General features: G+C 37.0%; 3 protein-coding genes, 1 long non-coding RNA gene and 1 pseudogene across 4 annotated transcripts; 4 read left to right on the plus strand and 1 right to left on the minus strand.

The window, feature by feature from the left end:
• On the plus strand, nucleotides 2,577-8,287 carry LOC18778173 (cysteine-rich receptor-like protein kinase 25). Its single transcript, XM_007214521.2, has 8 exons — nucleotides 2,577-3,412; nucleotides 5,167-5,883; nucleotides 6,017-6,151; nucleotides 6,299-6,420; nucleotides 6,543-6,753; nucleotides 6,890-7,127; nucleotides 7,429-7,579; nucleotides 7,662-8,287. The coding sequence occupies exons 1-8, from the start codon at nucleotides 3,289-3,291 to the stop codon at nucleotides 7,995-7,997; spliced, it is 2,034 nt and encodes a 677-aa protein (XP_007214583.2). The 5' UTR covers nucleotides 2,577-3,288; the 3' UTR covers nucleotides 7,998-8,287.
• On the minus strand, nucleotides 2,950-3,946 carry LOC109948931. Its single transcript, XR_002271384.1, has 2 exons — nucleotides 3,574-3,946; nucleotides 2,950-3,471 (listed from the first exon to the last, which is right to left on the minus strand). It is a non-coding gene; the product is annotated as an uncharacterized LOC109948931 (long non-coding RNA).
• Nucleotides 9,618-13,174, plus strand: LOC18781312 (cysteine-rich receptor-like protein kinase 25). Its single transcript, XM_020562840.1, has 7 exons — nucleotides 9,618-10,751; nucleotides 10,884-11,018; nucleotides 11,171-11,292; nucleotides 11,459-11,669; nucleotides 11,875-12,112; nucleotides 12,404-12,554; nucleotides 12,657-13,174. Exons 1-7 carry the CDS (start codon nucleotides 9,929-9,931, stop codon nucleotides 12,990-12,992), a joined length of 2,016 nt encoding a protein of 671 aa, XP_020418429.1. The 5' UTR covers nucleotides 9,618-9,928; the 3' UTR covers nucleotides 12,993-13,174.
• Nucleotides 14,090-16,947, plus strand: LOC109948929 (cysteine-rich receptor-like protein kinase 29). Its single transcript, XM_020562842.1, has 7 exons — nucleotides 14,090-14,984; nucleotides 15,063-15,197; nucleotides 15,301-15,431; nucleotides 15,521-15,731; nucleotides 15,881-16,118; nucleotides 16,210-16,360; nucleotides 16,473-16,947. Exons 1-7 carry the CDS (start codon nucleotides 14,168-14,170, stop codon nucleotides 16,788-16,790), a joined length of 2,001 nt encoding a protein of 666 aa, XP_020418431.1. The 5' UTR covers nucleotides 14,090-14,167; the 3' UTR covers nucleotides 16,791-16,947.
• LOC18781362 lies at nucleotides 17,650-19,395 on the plus strand (annotated as a pseudogene).

Raw genomic sequence — 23,092 nt, forward strand, 5'->3', positions numbered from 1 at the left:
TTATTAAACCAAGCAACAATCAAAATATCAACAGTTGAGCTGCTCTGTTCAAGAGAGTTTGGACATGTCCTTACATATATGCTACTAGTAGGGGAAGGGGATTTTTCTACCTTGATGTCCGTTGAAAAGGGATTTATCTCTTGTTGGCTCTACTGTAGAAGTGGTTTCTGTTGAATGAAGGCAATAACAATTATCACATAATTAAGTTAAAAAATCAACATGACAAACAACAATTTAGATACATCAAACATTCTATTAATCTGATGGACAAAGGTATAAGCACAGTTTATTTAATTAATTGATAAAATTTAGAACTGTGACAATTTATTAAATAGGCAAAAAAATCAATTGCATAAACCACAATTTAAATACGCCAAGCATTGTACGAATCTAGCGGACAAAAGTATAATTTCAGTCATTGCACAAATTATTAAATACCTATAACATAATGAAACCAAAAGACCCAAACTTTAATAAATCAAACCAAATACCCATAACAGAATCAAACCTTGCACAAGTTTGTTGTACAGAAGCATAGAAAATCTATAGATACCTATGGTCAAAACTGATATATATATATTGCCATTTATAGACTAAGTTAATCCAATGAGGAAGTAAGCTGATATAGTACAAAAATAAACTGTATTGCCATTTATGTCACAACACCTACAAATCTTAGTAGAATAACACTTGGTTCCACTTGAAATTTGTAGCACAATACCTACAACTCAAGAAATATAAAATGATGTGATTAGCCTATATGGTAGATTGCAGAATTAATGATAAGAGTTGATCAATAAGACTTGTGTTAACTGTGAGAAATTAATATTCAAGCAAATACATAGGTTAAAATCAAGTTTGTAACAAATTATTAAAAATGGTATAATAGCAGTTGGCTATGACCAAATTTAAAAGAAAATTCCTAAAAAAAGGATGAAATACCAAACTTTCATTCAAATCAAGAAACACAAATAAAACATTTTGGACAGAAATTTAAATACTTTGAGCATAATATTATGGGACAATAAGTGAACAAAAAGTTTCGAACAAAAACAGGAAAAACAAAAAAACAAAAAAAAAAACTTTTTCAATCTTGTCTAGCCTGCAAATTTAAAGAACCTCCTTCTACTCACGGCCTCTTCTTGATTCTCTTGCACACTGTTAACATCTTGCAAAAACTGAAAAGCCACAAAAAGAAAATAAATGAAAATCACCACATCCTCAACTAAAAACACCAAATGAACTAATGCTTTCTAATGAACACATTGTAGTCCATAAAACCCAAGAAAAATGTCAAATTATGACCAAATAAATCCTGCATATTTTCCTTCTGACAGAATAGTAGGAAACAAAACAATCACTTTACCTATGGAAGCATTTTGTGGAAGGCATTTAAATGAATGGGATCTAAATCATATGGAGTTCTATCAATATCAAATACCACTACTTCAAGTGGAGCAAGTCCAAAGAGGGAACTTTTGCTGGTTCCAGAGACACATCATAGAAGGAAAAAAAAAAGGCAATGAGGCATTAGTACAACAAAAGAATGAAACCAAAAAAATACAAATGTAACATTTGCACCACCTGTTTCTCTGTAACTGATCTTTCATCTTTTCATTGCTCAATTCGTACGCAACATGAGATATAATACCAAACATATACATACTTTTGAATAGTTGCGATAATTTATTTAACTACTTTAGGCATAATATTCGGGGAGAATAAGTGAACAAAAATGGTCTAACAAAAACAGGAAAAATAAAATAAAATAAAAACCATTTTCAACCTTGTCTAGCCTGCAAAGAACCGCCTTCTACTCACAGCGTCCTCTTGACGCTCTCATACACTACTATATCATCTTGCAAAACCTGAAAATCCACAAAAGGAAATTGATCACAATCTCAGCTAAAAACATCAAATGAACACATTGTACTCCATCGTTAAACCCAATAAAAAGGCTACATAATGCGTAACCGCTATTTCTTAATATGGGCTCTCCATATACATATATTTCACAAATTTAAGCAAGAGAAAAGAACTATAAATCTGTTTAAAACTGAAAAGAAAAGAAAACAAATCATCATCCCTGCATATAAGAATAAGAAAAGAAACAGTGCAACAAAAATATGGAAAAATATTTAATCCCATAAGCATAAACTCAATTTAGTTTACCAAAATTAATGCATGCATACATTATTTTGGAGCAAAGATGTCTTGAATATTGAATTTCTTTTCTAAAGAGAAACGATATATTGAAAAGGTGGATAAAGCATCCGCAACCAAACAGACAAAACACAGAAACAATCCAAAAAGGCCAAAAGAAAGAAAAAGAAAAGAAGCGTCGTCAACAATTACTCATTTATGAACAGAGATTGCAAAAAATCAAACTTGTTTTCTATTTTTTCTAAGCAAATTAGTTGAAAATAAAATATCAGAAGCAGGATTGGTCCCTGAGCACGCTTTTATGCGTCAGTTTTTGGTTGATTAGTTCATTAGCTTTAATATATCAACTTTTGGTCAAGACTAACTACTTTTCTTTTTTAACATCATTCATTATAATTGATTAATGAATTAATACAATTGTTTTTATGAATTTGCACATCATTCACACATATCAAAAGCAACAATCAAAGGCTGAGATAGCTCGAATACCTCAGTTGCAATGAATCAAAAAGAAAAACATAGAAAATAAACTATGCAAGCAATAAAATCCTAGAAAGACGGTGCCTAAACAAATTATACTAATATAATCAAGGAACAGTGAAACGGGGGTTTTTCTGGCATTTCACTGTTTAAGGAACAGTGCTTATGAATAGTATCTGGTTGCATTGCATTGGGCTTTAGTATATATAGAATTTATCCAAGAAATGGGGTCAGCTCAGCTGGTTATATGAATCAATGTGTGAGTGAATATAACAAGGACTCTTCCCTGTAGCTTCGCTTGGTTGGTTGTATAAAACCGAACTCTTGTATTATTGCAGACCACCCCCTGTAGGTGTAAATATTGAAAAACTGAGGAAAAAGAAAAAGCAAGAATGCAGTTGGGCTGAAAATTCTACCCAAGTCTCGAGTCTCGACCCCCTTTGTTGACTGTCAGCTTAGAGGACCGCTACCTTAAAACACTCCAGTCAATTTATAATTACATCACACTGATGATGAAGCAAACACCTCTAAAAATTATGACTTTAGATAAGCTTTTTAATTTCCACATGATTCAACTCTAAGGGACATAAGAAATTGGCTTTAGAAATAGAAACAGGGACTGGGCTGATCAGTGATCAAAAGATCATGAAAACCAAAATGTCTTCCGTGCATAATCTGATGCTTGTTTCCATTCTCTCCTCCATATTTGTTGTTACTCTGCTCAGCTTTCCCAGCCCAGCTGAAGCTGATTATCTATACAATGTCTGCCCAATTGGTGCATATCTCTCTCAAAAATCTGGAAAATTTATCATCAAATTCGAGTCAAGTCTGCAGATTTACATGAAAAAAAGTTCCTGCTTATATTCTGCTGGCATGGGCAAAAAGTGACACTATGAAGTTGGCCTGTGATAAAATGTTAGAAAAGATTACATTTCTTTTCTGGGTATACGTAGCTGTGGCAACGACTTATCTGTTGTGCGGAAGCGTCAACCAACTGTGAGTGAAAAATAAACAATTACTGGCAGGAGAAAAAAAAATTGAACAGAAAATTACAACAAGAAGAACACCAAGATTTATACTGGTTCGGCAATTGCCTACATCCAGTTTGGAGACGACGGAGTATTCCACTATAATCAATGGGGATATACAATAGTGTTTACCACTCAATTTCCCAAAGACCCAAATACACCCAACCTCACACACTCACAAAGGAAGATAAAACAATGATACAAAGCAAAGAACAACTAGAGAGAATTTGTTTCTCTCTTTGACAAAATGCCTTTCTTGCTATTTTTCTCTTCTACTCAACACTTGGTTGGATTCTACAAATGAAACCATTTGCTTCCAATTTATAGCCAAAGGAAGTGGCTTCTCAAAGAAGCCAAATGTTAGGCAAGTCAACAATAGCCTACCACCATTTGTGAAAGCTAATTAATGCATTCCCATTGCAACTTGTCAATAGCCATCACTTTTGACTATTGTAAAAGCCAATTAATGCATTCACATTGCAACTTGTCAATTTGCCGATATTGTTGACTATTGGTTTGAGGCAATAATCAACATTATCATCCTACAGCGTAGCGGTCCCATGCATTAGGAACGTGATTGACAAGGCTTTAAGTCTTCACACCAATGTCTTGGAAAAGTTTTTCTCATTTGTGGGTCTGTCTGGGTTGAATCCTTCATGGTTTTGTGGTTACCTACTCCCTTTAAATTCTGGCTTACAAGGCACTAATTCAGTCTATACGAAATTGACAACCGGCTTAATTAGGTAGTTGTGGTCACATCACTGTCCTGTATTGATGACTGGAGTTATGGATACATCTTTATTTTTCTGGTCATCTTCGTATGTCTCTACGTACAAGAATATGTAAAATGAAATACGTACAATTTGTGGAATATTCTTAATAATGACGGCCACCATTGCGACGGCGACATGAAGTGGTGGCAGGAAAGAAATGGGGTCAGCTCAGCTCAGCTGGTTATATGAATCAATCAATGTGTGAGTGTAATATAACAATGACTCTTGCCATATTCTCGGTCAGTTGTATAAAACCATACTCTTCTATTAGTATCAAGATGTAAAATATTGGAAAATTATTGAGAAAAAAGAAAAGGCAAGAACACAGTTGGGCTGAAAATTCTACCCCTTCCGTCTCCAATTCGTCAATGACTTTTCAATAACTCTACTTTCCACATGATTCAACATCACAGGGGCTTCTTCACACCTTCCTTCAATAAAGGACAAAAGTTGACTCCGACCTTAACACTCCTGTCAATTTATGAGTACATCACAATCCTGACCAGAGCAAACACGCCAAACTCGGCCTAAAGGCATATTAGCTCACCTAAACCTGTCTTATTTACACATTGTAGAAGGAGGTGATCGTGATCATCGGGAAGAGGTTATTGATTTGATTATCAAAATGCCTTCCTTCAATCTCAATGTGTTGATGACCCTTGTGCTTGGCTTGCTTAGCCTTAGCAGTTTGAGTGAAGCTGAATACCGCTACCACGTCTGTTCTAACACAACCAGTTTCACTCCCAACAGCACCTACGAATTAAATCTTAATCTCCTCCTCTCCTCTCTCACCTCCAACGCCACCCGTGAACTCGGTTTCTACAACACCACTGCCGGCTCCCAAGATCCCAACGCTGCAGTTTACGGTTCCTTTCTATGCCGTGCTGATCTCACATCCGATGCATGCAAAGATTGTGTAGCCACCGCAGCCAGAGAAACGGTCAAAGAGTACTGCCCCTTCAGAAAAGTCACTATAATTTGGTACGATGATTGCATGTTACGCTACTCAAACGTGTCTTTTTTCGGCAATATGGATGAAGCCCCAAGAGTTTATTTGTGGAACGTGGGAAATATTACTGATCCAAACCGGTTTAATAAGGTACTGGGGGAAACAATCAATGGCTTGGTGCCTGTGGCAGCAAATGCGGCCTCCGGAACTAAAAAGTTTGCGGCAAAAAAAACAAACTTTACAGCGTTTCAGGAGTTGTACAGCCTTGTGCAATGCACGCCGGACCTGTCAAGCACCGCCTGTGATCGGTGTCTTATAGGAGCTATTGCACTTCTTCCGGCTTGTTGTAATGGGAAGCAAGGAGGAAGAGTTTTGTATCCTAGTTGTAATGTTAGATATGAAGTGTATCCATTTTATACATTTGTTACTGCCCCTCCTCCGCCACTGCTTCTTCCTCCTCCACCTCCAGCTTCAGTTACAAGGTCTCAAGGTATAATTAATAACAAGCTCATGTCTTTGTTCTAATTGGTTAATTATATATTTAGAAAGCAATGTTTGTCTTTGTAGAACTTTTACACAAACATAGGGATGAACCATTAATTTGTGTCTAATACCCTGTGCAGGAAATGATGACCAAATCTCAACTTTGGTCATAGGGGCCATTGTGGTTCCAATTGCCATATTGCTCTTTTTGGTAGGCTGCTGTTTCTTAAGAAGAAGAGCAAGGAAAAAGTACAAAGTTATACAACAACAAAATGGTAAACAAACATTGAAACATTTTATAATTTCCTTTCCGGACCCAACTTATGTATTTTCCTCTATTGAACGATTTGATTCCTAATCGTGTTGTTCAGTAGTTTATTAGTCCACAATTAATTAATACCTCCTACTTCTTGATTGTGTAGTGGGGAGCGAAATTAATAGCGTGGAGTCATTGCAGTTTGATTTGCGTACAATTGAAGCAGCCACAGACAATTTCTCTGATCAGAACAGATTAGGGGAAGGTGGCTTTGGTGAGGTTTATAAGGTCGGGATTTTGGCTTACCAAATTTGGTGAATTTAAGTCATGCCAGAGTTCATCAAAATGTATTAAACTCATGAAAGTTATACTTAGATGTTTGTAAAGATCATTGGTTGCAATATTTTCAGGGTACACTTCCTGATGGGCAACAAATAGCTGTGAAGAGGTTATCTAGAGGCTCCGGGCAAGGTGCCGAAGAGTTTAAAAATGAGGTGGTTTTGGTAGCTAAGCTTCAGCACAGAAATTTAGTGAGGCTATTGGGATTTTGCGCTGAAGGAGAAGAAAAGATACTTGTTTACGAACTTGTGGAGAACAAAAGCCTTGACCACTTTCTATTCGGTTTGTGCCCTTCTAACATCATGTGTGATACCATATGCTATTTGATTAGTTGGTGATATATGAATTCCTCGGTAATTATGTCTGTTGTTTTACTTATTCTAACCTGTATACTTTTATTGGACAAATGTGTGCACAGACTCTGAGAACCCTGTAAAATTGGATTGGTCAAGCAGATACAAGATTATTGGCGGGATTGCCCGTGGGCTTCTCTATCTCCATCAAGATTCTCCGCTTAAAATCATACATCGCGATCTTAAAGCAAGCAACATATTGTTAAATGGGGACATGAACCCAAAAATTGCAGATTTTGGCATGGCAAGAATAGTTGGAGTCGACCAAACTCAAGGCAATACAAGAAGGATTGTGGGAACAATGTAAGTAACAATGAACTTTGTTTATGTTCACATATTCTGCATAAACGAGTTGATTGATTTTCTCATCCTGAAAAGTAATTACGAGAAAGAAAAGATATCAAATTGATATATCAAGAATTCACCTCAACTCAGACAAGATGGAGAAGCTCTGTTGTTCCGCTAGTGTTATCAGATAGGCACTATTGGGTAGCTTGTTTATGAATTACAAGTTAATTGACACACTGATTGCTAGATGAGTTTTAACATGTTCACACTGCATTTGAACTAATATTAGAACTTTATTGATGCTGCTGGTTTGTAGTGGTTACATGTCTCCAGAATATGCAATGCATGGACAGTTCTCTGTGAAGTCCGATGTGTACAGTCTTGGTGTCCTGATCTTAGAGATTGTAACTGGCAAGAAGAACACTAGTTTCTATAACTCAGACCGTGGGGAAGATCTCTTGAGCTATGTGAGTATAAGTTGAATATTGTAATATGCATCTCATGGTTAATCTTTTTAGAATGAATCTCTTGAAAAAAATATATTTGCAGGCTTGGAGACATTGGAGGGACGGGACACCCTTAGAATTATTGGATCCAAATCTAAGAGATTCTTATGCAAAAGCTGAAGTAACTAGATGTGTCCATATCGGGTTACTCTGTGTTCAGGAAATTCCAGATGAGAGACCCACAATGCAATCCGTAGTTCTCATGCTAAGCAGTTACTCTGTCACCATGGCATTACCTCAAAAGCCAGTACTTTTCCTGCATAGTGGAACAGAGCTGAACATGCCATCATTAACCACTGAATCATTTGATCAAACTCCTAGCAACTCCTCGCCATTTTCTGTTAACGAAGTATCAATTACTGAATTATACCCGCGTTAGTGTATATCGAACAAAGCGTGATCAATCTTTCAGGACTCTACTTTGGAAGTGCTATGATTTTGTTTCATTTCTCTATGCTTTTCATGGTTGCGCTAGCTGTTCTGTTTCTTATTAGTCTCTCCTCCATGATCCAGAGTTAATCCATCGGTTAAGATGTAATCAAATAGTTTTTTTTTTTGTTGAAAATTAGCGATAGTCAAATTGATTAGTTTGGGTTTTTCTCACTCACCCAATCCCATGATATTATCACTTTTGCAATTTTTTTTTTGAAATGTATTTTTTTTCTCTCCTCCCTCACTTGAGCCCCAAACAGCGCACACATTGCCATGAATGTGCAAAGATGCATACCATCTTCATCCCATTTCTCTCTTGTTATGCCCAAACCTTTCTGAAATGATAAGAAGTTGCGGCCATTGACCCAAAAAATAAAAGGTTAAGTTCCAATGAAATAAAAAATTCTTTATAATTATTCTTACAAAAAGTATTGTAAGCTCAAGCGTTTAAAATTGCTTACCCCTACATCTAAGGTATTAGGTAAGGGTGGGTATTGAGATTGAAAAATTAGAAAACCACATGAAACAGGATTGAAAAAAACCGTTAAAAACCAAGTTAACCAACAAATCAAAAAATCAAACCGAACCGGTTCAACTCAATTCCTATTTCAATTTGACATCTCAAAAATCAGGTCCACATCAAACCAAATCAATTGTGTAAATATATATTTTTTAAAGCCCAATATTCAATCATATTAGGTCCTATCCCAACTAAAAAGCCCAAACCAAACACCAAGTGTACCTTTATTGGCCCATTCCACCACTAAAAAGCCCAAACGGTTTTGTTTTTTTTGTGGTCAAACCACAAACATTAATTCATTTCCCAAAGTAGCATGTTGAAAAGAAAAGCTCCGCTTTCCCATGCATTATCACTTTGAAATTTGATCCCACACGCCACAACTTGGTACACCATGTAGTTGGTGTATCATATAGACGTAGGATATTTGGAATATTTTTAATGTAGTTAGACATATGTCATAAATAGTTGAAAAATAATTTTACATGACCAAACGTATACTGGATGATATATTAGGTGTGATGTACCCAAAACATATAAAAATGTCTCCAAAACATCTCTCTCTCTTCCCTATTTTCTTCTTCTTCTTTGCGATTCTACGACTTTACGACTCTCTCTCTCTTCTTGTTCTTTTTTCTTCTTCTACTTCCTCTTTCTTTCCTTCTTTCTTTGTTTCTCTCTTTTTTTTCTTTTTCTTTTCTTCTTCTTTTGCGTTTCTGTTTTTTTCCTTGACGCTTGTACTAAAAAACAAAAAAAGATTTAAAATGAATGTAAATACCGGGAAATTGAGGAAAAAGGAAATGCAAAATCACGTTTCCGCACGATTCAGTCACTGGGACCTCTTCATTCTTTCCTTCAATAAAGGACGGACAAAAGTTGCCCGAAACATATAAAAATGTCTCCAAAACATCTCTCTCTTCCCTTTTTTCTTCTTCTTCTCTGCGATTCTACGGCTTTACGACTCTCTCTCTCTTCTTTTTCTTTTTTCTTCTTCTACTTCCTCTTTCTTTCCTTCTTTCTTTGTTTCTCTCTTCTTTTTTTTTCTTTTTCTTTTCTTCTTCTTTTGCGTTTCTGTTTTTCTCCTTGACGCTTGTACTAAAAAACAAAAAAATATTTAAAATGAATGTAAATACCGGGAAATTGAGGAAAAAGGAAATGCAAAAACACGTTTCCGCATGATTCACAGTCACCGGGGCCTCTTCACTCTTTCCTTCAATAAAGGACAAAAGTTGGCTGCAACCTTAACACTCCGGTCAATTTGACGAGAGCAAAACACGTGAAACAGGGCCTAAACTCTTCTTATGTATACATTGTAAGAGGAAGTGATCGTGACCATCAAGTAGAGATTATTGATTATCAAAATGCCTTCCTTCAATCTCAATGTGTTGATGACCCTTGTGCTTGGCTTGCTTAGCCTCAGCTGTTTGAGTGAAGCTGATTATCGCTCCCACGTCTGTTCTAACACAACCCGTTTCACTCCCAACAGCACCTACGAATTCAATCTTAATCTGCTGCTCTCTTCACTCACCTCCAATGCCACCCGTGAACTTGGTTTCTACAACACCACCGCCGGCTCCCAAGACCCCAACACTGCAGTTTACGGCTCCTTTCTATGCCGTGCCGATCTCACATCAGATGCATGCCAAGATTGTGTGGCTACTGCAGCCAGAGACGCGGTCCAAGAGTACTGCCCCTTAAGAAAAGTCACCACAATTTGGTACGACGATTGCATGTTACGCTACTCAAACGTGTCTTTTTTTGGCCATATGGATCAACACCCAAAAGTTTATTTGTTTAGCTCGGGAAACGTTACTGAACCAATCCGGTTTAATCAGTTGCTGTCGAAAACAATCACTGAATTGGTGCCTGTGGCAGTAAATGCGGCCCCCGGTGCTAAAAAGTTTGCTACAAAAGAAGTGAACTTTACAGGGTTTCAGGACTTGTACAGCCTTGTGCAGTGCACGCCAGACCTGTCAGGCACCGATTGTGATCGGTGTCTTCGAGGAGCTATTGCGCTTCTTCCGGCTTGTTGTAATGGGAAGCCAGGGGCAAGAGTTGTGTGTCCTAGTTGTAATGTTAGATATGAATTCTATCCATTTTATACTAGTGTTGCTGCCCCTCCTTCACCACCAACACCACTGCTTCTTCCTCCTCCACCTCCAGCTTCAGTTTCAAGATCTCAAGGTAAAAATAATTAATAGCAGCAAGGGTAGCTCACGTATTTGTTATAATTGGTAAATTATAAGAAAGCAATGCTTGTGGAGTTTTTACATATACATAGGGAACCGTTAATTTGTGTACTAATATTTTGTGCAGGAAATGATGACCAAATCTCATCTTTACCCATAGTGGCCATTGTGGTTCCAATTGCCATATTGCTCTTCTTGGTAGGCTGCTGTTTCTTCAGAAGAAGAGCAAGGAAAAAGTACAATGCTAAACAACAACAAAATGGTAAACACTGGAAAGTTTTTCTTTGGTCAAGGAACACTGGAAAGTTTTATAACTTCCTTTCCAGACCCAACTTATGCATTATTTTCCAGACCTAATCGTGTTCAGTAGTTACTTAGTTCATAATTAATTCCTTCTTCTTCTTGATTGTGTAGTGGGGAGCGAAATTAGTAGTGTGGAGTCATTGCAGTTTGATTTGCATACAATTGAAGCAGCCACAGAAAATTTCTCTGATCAGAACAGGTTAGGGGGAGGTGGCTTTGGTGAGGTTTACAAGGTTGTGATTTTGGCTTACATATCTCATGAATTTTTTGTCCCAAAAAATAAATAAATAAATAAATAATCTCATGAATTTAAGTCATGCCAGAGTTTAACAGAATGTATTAAATTCACGGAAGTTATACTTGGATGTTTGTAAAGATCATTGGTTACAATATTTTCAGGGTACACTCCGTGATGGGCTACAAATAGCTGTGAAGAGGTTATCTAGAGGCTCTGGGCAAGGTGCCGAAGAGTTTAAGAATGAGGTTGTTTTGGTAGCTAAGCTTGAGCACAGAAATTTAGTGAGGCTACTGGGATTTTGCTCTGAAGGAGAAGAAAAGATACTTGTTTACGAACTTGTGGAGAACAAAAGCCTTGACCACTTTCTATTCGGTTTGTGCCCTTCTAACATCATGTGTGATACCATATGCTATTTGATTAGTTTTTGATACAATTACACTTCAATTTCTAATTCACAAACCAAGAACATTCCCAATAGTCAAAGCCACTGCGGAAAAGAAAATATCTTTCAGAATTCTGCATGTCTATTAATTTACTTATTCTAACCTGTATATTTTATGGACTAATGTGTGCATAGGCCCTGAGAACCAAGTAAAATTGGATTGGTCAAGCAGATACAAGATTATTGGCGGGATTGCTCGAGGGCTTCTCTATCTCCATCAAGATTCTCGGCTTAAAATCATACATCGTGATCTTAAAGCAGGCAATGTATTGTTAGATGGGAACATGAACCCAAAAATTGCAGATTTTGGCATGGCAAGAATATTTGGTGTTGACCAAACTCAAGGAAGCACAAGAAGGATTGTGGGAACATAGTAAGTAACAGAACTTTGTTTATGTTCACATAATCTGCGTAAACGAGTTGATTGTTTTTCTCATCCTGAAAATTAATTACTAAAAAGAAAAGATATCAGATTGATATCTCAACAATTCATCTCATCTCAGACAACATGAAGAAGCACTTATAATGCAGTCTTCCCCCAAGTGTTATCATATATGCACTATTGGTTTATGAATTATAAGTTAATTAAGACGCTGATTGCTAGATGAGCTTCAACACTCTGTATTTGGATTTACATTACTTTGATGATGCTGCTGGTTTGTAGTGGTTACATGCCTCCAGAATATGCAATGTATGGACAGTTCTCTGTGAAGTCCGACGTGTACAGTCTTGGTGTCTTGATCTTAGAGATTGTAACTGGCAAGAAGAACACTAATTTCTATAACTCGGACGGTGGCGAAGACCTCTTGAGCTATGTGAGTATAAGTTGAATATTTAAATTTGCATTTCATGGTTAATCTTTTTACTGCAACATTTTGAATGAGTCTCTTACTAAATTAAAAATTAAAAATTTGCAGGCTTGGAGGCATTGGAGGGATGGGACATCCTTAGAATTATTGGATCCAAATCTAAGAGATTCTTATGAAAAAACAGAAGTAATTAGATGTGTCCATATTGGGTTACTCTGTGTTCAGGAAAATCCAGATGAGAGACCCACAATGCAATCCATTGTTCTCATGCTAAGCAGTGACTCTGTTACCATGGCATTACCTCAAAAGCCTGCATTTTTCATGCATAGTAGAACAGAGCTGAACATGCCATCATTAACCACTGAATCATCTGATCCAACTGCTAGCAACTTGTTGCCATTTTCTGTTAACGAAGAATCAATTACTGAATTATACCCCCGTTAGTGTATATCGAACAATCTTGCAGGACTGTACTTAGGAAGTTCTTTGATTTTGTTTCATTTCTCTATGCTTTTCATGGTTGATCTAGCTGTTTTGTTTCTTGTTAGTTTAGTTAGTATCTGCTCCATAGGCATGGGGCCTCTGTATTGGTTTGGTTGCCGTTGTAGCGTTGTCTTTATTTGCCAGTGTTTGCTAATTTTGAAAATATTTAAATACTAATGATTTAGTAACTAAATAATAATTACAACATAACTACTAATTAAGTAATTAAAAAAGAGAAATCCATATTATGCTATTTAAACTGTTGAAATATTCTACTTCTTAAGATTTAAAAGGTCATGTAAAGTGGTTGACCCACAGCTTTGCACATGTTTGCGATGAAATATTTCAAGCCTAGGCCGTCTTAGATTTAAAATTAAAATGGCAGAGCTCAAATTAAATCTGGTGAGCTAATGCGTATCTATCCTGCTCGTGCATAAGCTAAAAAGCAATATTTTCGTATCAATTCAAATGATATTATTTATATATATATTCATTATACGGGTAGCATTCACGCTGATTCAAATATTATATATAAAGAAGCCCCCTCCAGTAAGTTAACCATTATAGTTTCACTGTTGTGCCAGAAATCAAAGAAGAAGAAGAAACATGCTAAACCCTCAAGTCTCTTTACCTTCTTTTTTTTTTTTTCTTCATATTTTTCTGATGATCAAGCAATTCCTTGGCAGCATATGAATTATGGAGAGACGTGATGATCAAGCAATTTCAGGATTTTCTTCGTTGTACATGATATCTTCACCAACCATAAAATATAAAGCCTTTGTCGTTGATTGACAATAAGTTGTGGAGAGACGTGAAGTTGCAGATGAATTCTTATTTATCCATTTAATTTAATTGAAAAAAAAAAAAGCCATGGACGCAGAACTCAGAGGAGTCCTTTTTATTTGAATAAGCCCCACAACTCGGTCCTTAAACAGAGGATTGGTCAATATTGTACTACAGCAACCAACTGGGGCAATAAGTGGATTGATAAAGTCAAGTGTTCACAGCAACCATCTGGGGCAGTAAGTGGTTATCAAAGCAAATACATAATGCTACTAGTCTATTAAACCAAGAATTGAAGACACAAGTTCTTACTAGTTTGTACACAACACTACTTTTGACTTCAGCAACAAGAAATGGGTTCTTCAAGATTGCTCATCTTCTTCATTGCAATTCCTATTATCTTGGACCTTGTTGCTCCTCCTGCCGTAGCTCAAATCAACGACGGTGTGTGCACTTACACAGCCGACTTCTGCTGGAGATGTTCCAATATTGGCACCTACAATGATGGCAGCATCTACCAAGAAAACCTCAATAACCTCCTCTCCTCCTTCTCATCCAACAATACACAAATCAATTATGGCTTTTACAATTCATCAATGGGACAAGACCCCAACAAAGTGAATGCAATTGCATTATGCAGAGGAGATGTGTCCCTCAACGACTGTCACACTTGTGTCAACGAGTCCAGTCTCATCCTTTTCAAGAATTGTTCGAACCAAGACGAAGCAATCATTTGGGCGGAGCGTTGCATGGTACGATACTCGAGCAACTTAATATTCGGTGTTGAGGAAGATGAACCTATTAAGTATGTCCCTGGCATAAGTAATGCAATTGACGCAGTCCAGTTCAATTTGGTGCTTAATCTCTTCTTGGATACTTTGACTGAGAAAGCTTCATCGGGGGATTCTCTTAAGAAGTTTGCAGCTGGACATGTGACCATCCAAGGAAGCACAACAAATCAATCAATATATGCACTTTTGCAGTGCACTCCAGACATGGACAAGCAAAGCTGCAGCGATTGCCTTAAAGGGGCCGCCTCAAAAATTCCGGAATGTTGTGGCGGAAAGCAAGGAGGCAGAGTTCTCAAACCCAGTTGCAATTTGAGGTATGAGGCCACTCTGTTCTATGAGTCTACAGCTGATTCGCTTGTAACTCTTCCATCTGTAAAAGGTATGGTGCCCCTGCATATATGTTTAAACTTAATCAATGCCTTAATTACAATTTACAATTGATTAATTTTTCTTGCAGGAAAGAAGAGCACCATATCAAAAACTGTCATCATCGTCATCATTGTGGTTGTGATTGTTTCTGTCGTTACACTTCTTATTGGCGTATTGATTTTAATAAGAGTGAGGAGACGAAGAGCAAAACTAAAACTTGAAAGTAAGTAGATTGAGATAAAGACACATTTGATTTGTGTTTATGCATGCATCTTATTCTTATTAGATGATTTGGAACATGTCCTGATTAATTTGTTCTGTTTCAGATGATAGTAATTCGGATGAAATTAGTTTGGTTGAATCTTTGCAATATGACTTCGACACTATAAGATCTGCAACGGATGACTTCTCTGCTGCAAATAAGCTTGGACAGGGTGGATTTGGAGCCGTTTACAAGGTAACGAAACACTATCACAAGGAAAAAGATTCATCATGAATGAATTGTTTTAAGTAATTAATTTTTCTAATTTTCTTATAAACCTTCAGGGTAGGCTAGCGAATGGAAGATATATCGCTGTGAAAAGGCTCTCTAAGAATTCTGAACAAGGTGATCGTGAATTCAAAACTGAAGTCACGTTAGTTGCTCAACTTCAGCACCGGAACTTAGTGAGGCTGCTAGGTTTTTGCTTGAAAGCAGGGGAAAGAATCCTCATTTATGAATATGTGCCTAACACAAGCCTTAATCACTTCATTTTTGGTATGTTTGCTCTACTTTTTGTCATAATTCATAATCATTTCTGCCTCCATTTATATTATAGAAAAACATAGTAACAAAATCATGTTTCATTTTGATGGAATTGTACATATTAACAAAATCATGTTTCATTTTGATGGAATTGTATTTAGATCCGACTGATCATGCACATTTGGATTGGGAAACACGTTACAAAATCATAGGAGGCATTGCTCGAGGGCTTCTTTACCTTCACGAAGATTCCCGACTTCGAATTATTCACCGTGATCTTAAACCTAGCAACATTCTATTGGATGAAGATATGAATCCTAAAATTGCGGATTTTGGCATGGCAAGATTGTTTATGATGGATCAAACTCAAGGAGATACTAAGACAATTGTGGGAACCTAGTAAGTATCTGCAAATCTCAAAGCTAAATTACATTGTTGTGCTTGTTCACACCATAACTAAATTTTTAATTTGATGAATATAATAATGCAGTGGATATATGGCTCCAGAGTATGCAATTCATGGACGTTTTTCAGTCAAGTCGGACGTCTTTAGTTTTGGTGTGTTAGTTCTTGAAATCTTAAGTGGTAAAAGGATTAGCAGTTTTCAAAACGGCGAGAATGAGGAGGATCTGTTAAGCTATGTGAGTATGAATATAAGGTTTTACATTACCAAACTCTTTTGCTACCAAAAAAACCTAACAAGAGAAAACAGCATCATTTCTTCTTTAATTAAAGTGTTTATAAACTTGATAGGCCTGGAGGAATTGGAGGGATGATACAGTGGCAAATATCATGGACCCAAAGCTGACGACAGGTTTAGGAGTTGAAATGATGAGATGCATCCACATTGGTTTGCTATGCGTCCAAGAAAATGTGGCAAGCAGACCATCCATGGCTTCAGTTGTCTCTATGCTTAACAGCCATTCTGTCACACTCTCACTACCCTCACGACCGGCATCTTATTTGCAATATAACAGTGTATCAGACATAACAGGGTCCAATGAATCCAAAAACTCTATGCATGTGTCAGGAAATAAGAATTCAAATTTCACTGAACCATATGCTCGCTAGTGGGGTGGGGCTGAGTATGTATCAGGAACAATTTATTTTCTTTTCTTTGATATGCTTGTTTGATTGATATATTTGAACAACTGCAGCTCAAGTTAAATATTTTCTGTACATAAAGTAAAACCAAATTGTCGTTTATTTGAGAGGCCAAATTAAACTTGACGGGTGAGAAGCTTGCTTCTAGCCTTGAACTGAGGTCCAGCTGCTTCTACCTGGTTCGTGTAATTCTGCTCAGTTTGCAATCTATCCTTTCTGGTTTCTTTGAAACCAGATCTTGAACAAAAAAACAGAGTTAAGAGGACCATGGTGATGGTGGATCCAATTTGTTTTGGTATCAATTTTGATATCAAATGCCAATCAGGACTGGAAACAAATTTTCAACAAAACCCAAATCAACCCAAAACCAGCCAACCATATAATCAAGCCAACACAAGCCACCAATAAATTTCGGATTAATTTGGGTTTGGGTTAGTTTAAGGCCCATATTAAAATAAAAAGAAAGAACTAGAACCCAATATGACGGGCAATCCCTGCTGTAATTTCAACCCCCGCATATTATAGAAGCTCCCAAGCGGCCAAGTCCTTTACAAGAGTTCAGGCCAGGAGAAATTTTTGCATCAACAGATTTTGATGGACGGACGTGTCCGACCAATATTCCTCGTACTTACCTTGTTCTTTTTGGTCACATCCATCAGAGTCATTCCATGCAGCTGCCTAATTCATCCATTCCATGCAGCTGCCTCTTGTTTTTTTTAAAAAATCTTTAGAAAAGTCACTGATTAACGATTTGTCTACTGATTAAAATGGAAAATATCATATTCATCAAAGAAAGAAAATGGAAAATATCATACGCTATACCTATATGGGATTGGTCAATATTGTACCACAAACGTAAGATAGAATTAAGGGTCAGGAAATCGTCAAGGAACTAATGTCTTTCCTTTATAAGACAAGTTGCTACTTGTGAGTTGAGCAAGAAAAATGGGTTCCTCAAGATCAATGCTTTTCTTCATTAATCTTGCTATTATTATCTTAAACCTTGTTGCTCCCACCATATCCCAAGATGATGGAATATGCACGCTTACAGCTGATTACTGCTGGAAATGCTCTGATACTGGCACCTACACAGCAGGTGACAAGTACCAAGAGAACCTCAACAGCCTCCTCTCTTCCTTCTCCTCCAACACCACCACAAACAATTCAGGGTTTTACAATTCATCCAGGGGACAAGACTCCAACAAGATCAATGCAATTGCATTATGCAGAGGAGATCTCTCACAGAACTCTTGTCAGGCTTGTCTCAACAAGTCTACTGATATTCTCTTGCAAATTTGTTCAACTCATAAGGAAGCAATCATATGGGCGGAGCCTTGTATGGTGAGATACTCACACGACGTGATATTTGGTATTGAACAAACGGACCCTCTTAAGCATTTGCCTAGCCCAAACTATCCTAAAAATTCTCAACAGTTTGAGCCGGTGCTTACCCACTTGTTGGGTAATTTAAGTGACAGAGCTGCGTCAATGAATTCTCTTAAAAAATTTGCAGCAGGGCATGCAACTGTCCCTGGAGGTGAACCAATATACGCACTTGCTCAGTGCACTCCAGACATAGACAAGCAAAATTGCAGCAGTTGCCTTAAACAGTCCGTCACAGAAATTCAAACCTGTTGCCGTGGAAGGAATGGAGGAAGAGTCCTTAAACCCAGCTGTAATTTAAGGTATGAGAATAACAGTTTCTATGCGTCTACGCCGATTCCTTCGTAGATATTCCAGCTCCAGTTCCAGCAGCACCAGCACCTGAGGAAGGTATGTATGCTTATTATGGTTACCCTGAAAATCTTCAATTTGATCCATGTCTTACAATTGTGTGGTGTGGTTTTGGCTTTTGATAAGATATCCCATCTGATTTTCAGCAAAAAAGAATATCCCATCTGATTTTCAGCAAAAAAGAAGAGTAACACAAAACAAACTGTCATCATCATCGTTGTGGTTTTGGTTGTTTTTGTCACTATTGTCAGCAGCATATGTTTTTCCTTCAGAGTAAGGAAACGAAGGGTAAAACTTGAACAAGGTAAGTTCAACCCTGTTTATTTATCTTATCTAAGGTTTTGGAACTCTGTTTGCTAATTCATTTTCCCCTTTTTAGATGAGACTTCGGAAGAAATAAATTTGGTGGAATCGTTGCAATATGATTTTGAAACTATAAGATCTGCAACAGATGACTTCTCTGATGCAAATAAGCTTGGACGAGGTGGATTTGGAGCTGTTTACAAGGTAACAAAACAATCACTTTCACAAGAAAAAAAAAATATTAATCTAAGCATGGTTTCCTTATTTTTCTGTTTTAAACATTCAGGGTAGACTAGTAAATGAGCAACCTATAGCCGTGAAAAGGCTCTCCAAAAATTCTGAACAAGGTGATCGTGAATTTAAGAATGAGGTCATGTTACTTGCTCAGCTTCAACACCGGAATTTAGTAAGGCTCCTAGGATTTTGCTTGAAAACAGAAGAAAGGTTTCTCATTTACGAATACGTGCCTAACACAAGTCTTGATCACTTCATTTTTGGTATATTTTCTCTGCCTCAAATTTCATATAATTTATAGTAATTTCTTAAAGATTAAAAAAGTTCATATTTCACTACTACAAAAAAGCAAAAAGACGACGGTAAATCACCGTCGTGTATTTGGTTTTTCAATGGTCGTGGAATCCACCGTCATCTTTTCCCTCATAAACCACGACGCTAAATAACCGTCGTTGTTAAACAATACAACGTCATCAAAAAATACAAAACGACGTCTTTGTACTGCAAAAAGATCTAAAAAAAGCAATCGAGGATGATAATAGACGACCAATTCTCTAAAAACACCGTCGTTAAAAAGGGAAAATATGACACATATTAAGAGAACAAAGCCGCAAGATAGACATACAACGACGACAATAAAAATACGCCGACGTTAAATATAATTTTCACGACAATAAAAAATATGACGTCTTTAAATACATTAGAAGACGACGTTATTGATACCTACTACGTCGCACATATAAACACAACCGTCGTACAATTAATTTTCCACTTCGATTTTTCGATAAAAGATGACGTGGAAATAGTTGTCAGTGTCATTATTTATGACGTATGTGTTTCTATAGTAGACGTTGAAAAACTAAACAACGTCAGTTACAAATATATGAGAGTCGTATTAAAAAATTTATACGTCCTATTTTCAGAAACAAACAACGACCATAAATATTAGACGTTGTTAAATACAACAACGTCGGAAAACAATAAAAACAGACGTGTTTAGTCTGCTAAAGTTCTACAACGTCTCTTATTTACAAAAAACCGTCGTGAAATAAATTTTCCACTTCGATTTTTCTAAAAAAGATGACGTGGAAATAGTTGTCAGTGTCATTATTTACGACGTATACATTTATATAGTCGACGTTGTATTTATATGTATTCATTACTCACGACGCACTTAATAATATAGACGACGTTGAACGTCTAAACAACGTCGGTTCCAAATAAATGAGAGCCGTATTACAGAACATATAGACGGCGTAGATTATGATGGGAGCCGTATTACAAATAACGTCGTTTAATTGTTATTAGACGGCGGTTATAATGAATTTCCGTCGGAATTAATTTCGTTCCTCTTCGTTTATAAAAGAACTTGCGACGTGGAAAATGTATGATGACGTCGTATTTTTTAACGTTCAGATTACATATCTCGTTTTTTAGACGTCGGTATTATGGGATTGGAGTCGTGTTATTTTGAATTACATGGCGGTTCTTTATCCTTCACCGACGTGATATCCTGAATAATTGCTTCACAATAGCGTCGTGGTTCTTCATTGTTACGTTGCTTTAAGACGTCGGTAAATATGCTGAATAACTGATTCACAATAACGTCGTGTTTTATTTGAACGTAGAAAGTGAAGAAATCACATTACAATATATTACAAAATTAATGTCATACACTGCCAATTACATAAGCATCATTCAATCCATATATCTTCACACCCATCTCGAATATTTTGACCGCCTAACTCACCTACCAGTTCATCAAATGTGTCAACATTTGGCATCCCTCTAGTAAATGGCTCACACTCAATTATCACATCACCTAATACTTCATCACCAATAACATCATTATATTCTCTACTAGGCATTGATAACACTACCGACCAACCACGATGCATCGGGTCGTCAACAAAAAATATTTGTTTGACTTGAGAAGCCAAAACAAATTGGTCATTCCTATGTCCAATTTTACTCAAATCTACAAGGGTAAATCCAAGTTCGTCGACTACAAGACCAGAACTATCTATCCAATCACACCTAAAGACTGGGATTGTAAACTTTTGGTAGTCAAGGTCCCAAATTTCTTGAATGACACCATAGAAACCCATATTTGAGAGAATTGGGTTTTTATCCTTGGCACTAGCAACTTGCATGGTATGTGCAAGTAAATAAACTCCACTATTTTGAGTTGTCCGCACATCATCTTGTGCCTTGATATTGAATTTAATACCTTTAATAAGATAGCTCCTATATAATGGCACTGACATGTTTGGACCAGCTGCTAGCCACCTTAAATTTTCTGATACGCCATGATTGTCTTCCTCAACTTCACTTTGAACCTGCAAATTAATCATATCTTAATTCATCCTAACATATAAATAAGAAGAAAATTAAAAGAGAAATACGTTATTCAACAACATATACCTTGAAGCGTAGCCATTGAATGAAAGTGCTATTGTGCTTATCCTGCAGCCACTTTGTTCTCTTTCTAAATTTTGGATAAGCAGTCTTGATGTGGATCATATGTTGCCTACATGACACGAAAAATTCAAGCATTACGGTCCCAAATATATAAGATAAACATAAGAAATAATTTTAAATGGAAACTTAAAGAATAAAACTCATACGTACTCGATATAAGGTAGGACTTCCTCCGTATTCTCCAAGACATATAGATGTGCTTGATTCAACAGGTCCTGATCAACTACGCTCACTGTGCAACCTGATAATGGCTTTGAAACTCCTATCTTTTGGCTTGAAGGCACTCCAACTGTACTAACATCAGATAAATGCTGAGTACAAAACTCTACCGCTTCTTCAGCTATATACCGCTCAGCAATGCAACCTTCGGGACGAGTACGATTCTGAACATACCCCTTCAGCACTTTCATATATCTTTCAAACGGATACATCCACCTAAAATATACTGGCCCACATAGACGAACTTCTCTGACAAGATGTACTACTAGATGAACCATGATATCAAAGAATGAAGGGGGAAAGTACTTCTCAAGCAAACACAGAGTAACTACTACATCTTCTTCCAACTTATCTAGCTTGGAAACATCAACAGTCTTTGCACATATAGCATTGAAGAAGAAGCACAAACGAGTTATTGCATACCTTGCAGGCTTCTCCAAAACAGAACGAATTGCCACAGGGAGCAATTGTTGCATTAAGGTATGACAATCATGTGATTTAAGGCCAAGAAGTCTTGAATCTTGTACAGATACAAGATTTTTAATATTTGAAGAATAACCTTCAGGGACCTTCATACCATAGAAAGAATTGCAAACCTCTCTCTTCTCTGCTCTTGACAAATTCCAAGGCCCAGGAGGCAAACGAGTACGTCTTTCTCCATACTCGGGTTGCAAATCAGTTTTGACCCCCATGTTCAATAAATCTAATCGAGCAGCAATCCCATCTTTATTTTTTCCAGGGATCTCCAGCAATGTACCAATGATACTATCGCAAACATTCTTCTCAATGTGCATAACATCTAGGGCATGCCTCACAGGAAGGTATTTCCAATACTCGAGATCAAAGAATATTGATTTCTTCTTCCAACAAACTCTGTCACCATTTTCAACCATATGCAGCACTTCTTCTCCGGTTAATGGCTCGGGAGGTATGCCATATTCAGGTTTCCCATTAAAAGCTGCACGTTGCCTCCTATATGGATGATTGATTGGTAACCATTTTCTATGCCCAATGTAACAAATTTTGTGGCCATTTTTCAACCTGTGACTAGGTGTATCATCGCCGCATATTGGACAAGCTTTATATCCTTTAACAACACAACCAGATAAGTTTCCATAGGCGGGGAAATCATTAATTGTCCACATTAATGCAGCTCTGAGTGTAAAGTATTCTCCATTATGTGCATCATACACTCCTCTAATCCCAACCCACAAGGATTTTAAATCATCAATCAAAGGCTCCAAGTAGACGTCTATATCATTTCCGGGTTGTTTAGGACCGGAAATCAATAAGGTTAA

The sequence above is a fragment of the Prunus persica genome, chromosome G4 (assembly GCF_000346465.2).
Source record: "Prunus persica cultivar Lovell chromosome G4, Prunus_persica_NCBIv2, whole genome shotgun sequence".
In the NCBI taxonomy this organism is placed as follows: domain Eukaryota; kingdom Viridiplantae; phylum Streptophyta; class Magnoliopsida; order Rosales; family Rosaceae; genus Prunus; species Prunus persica.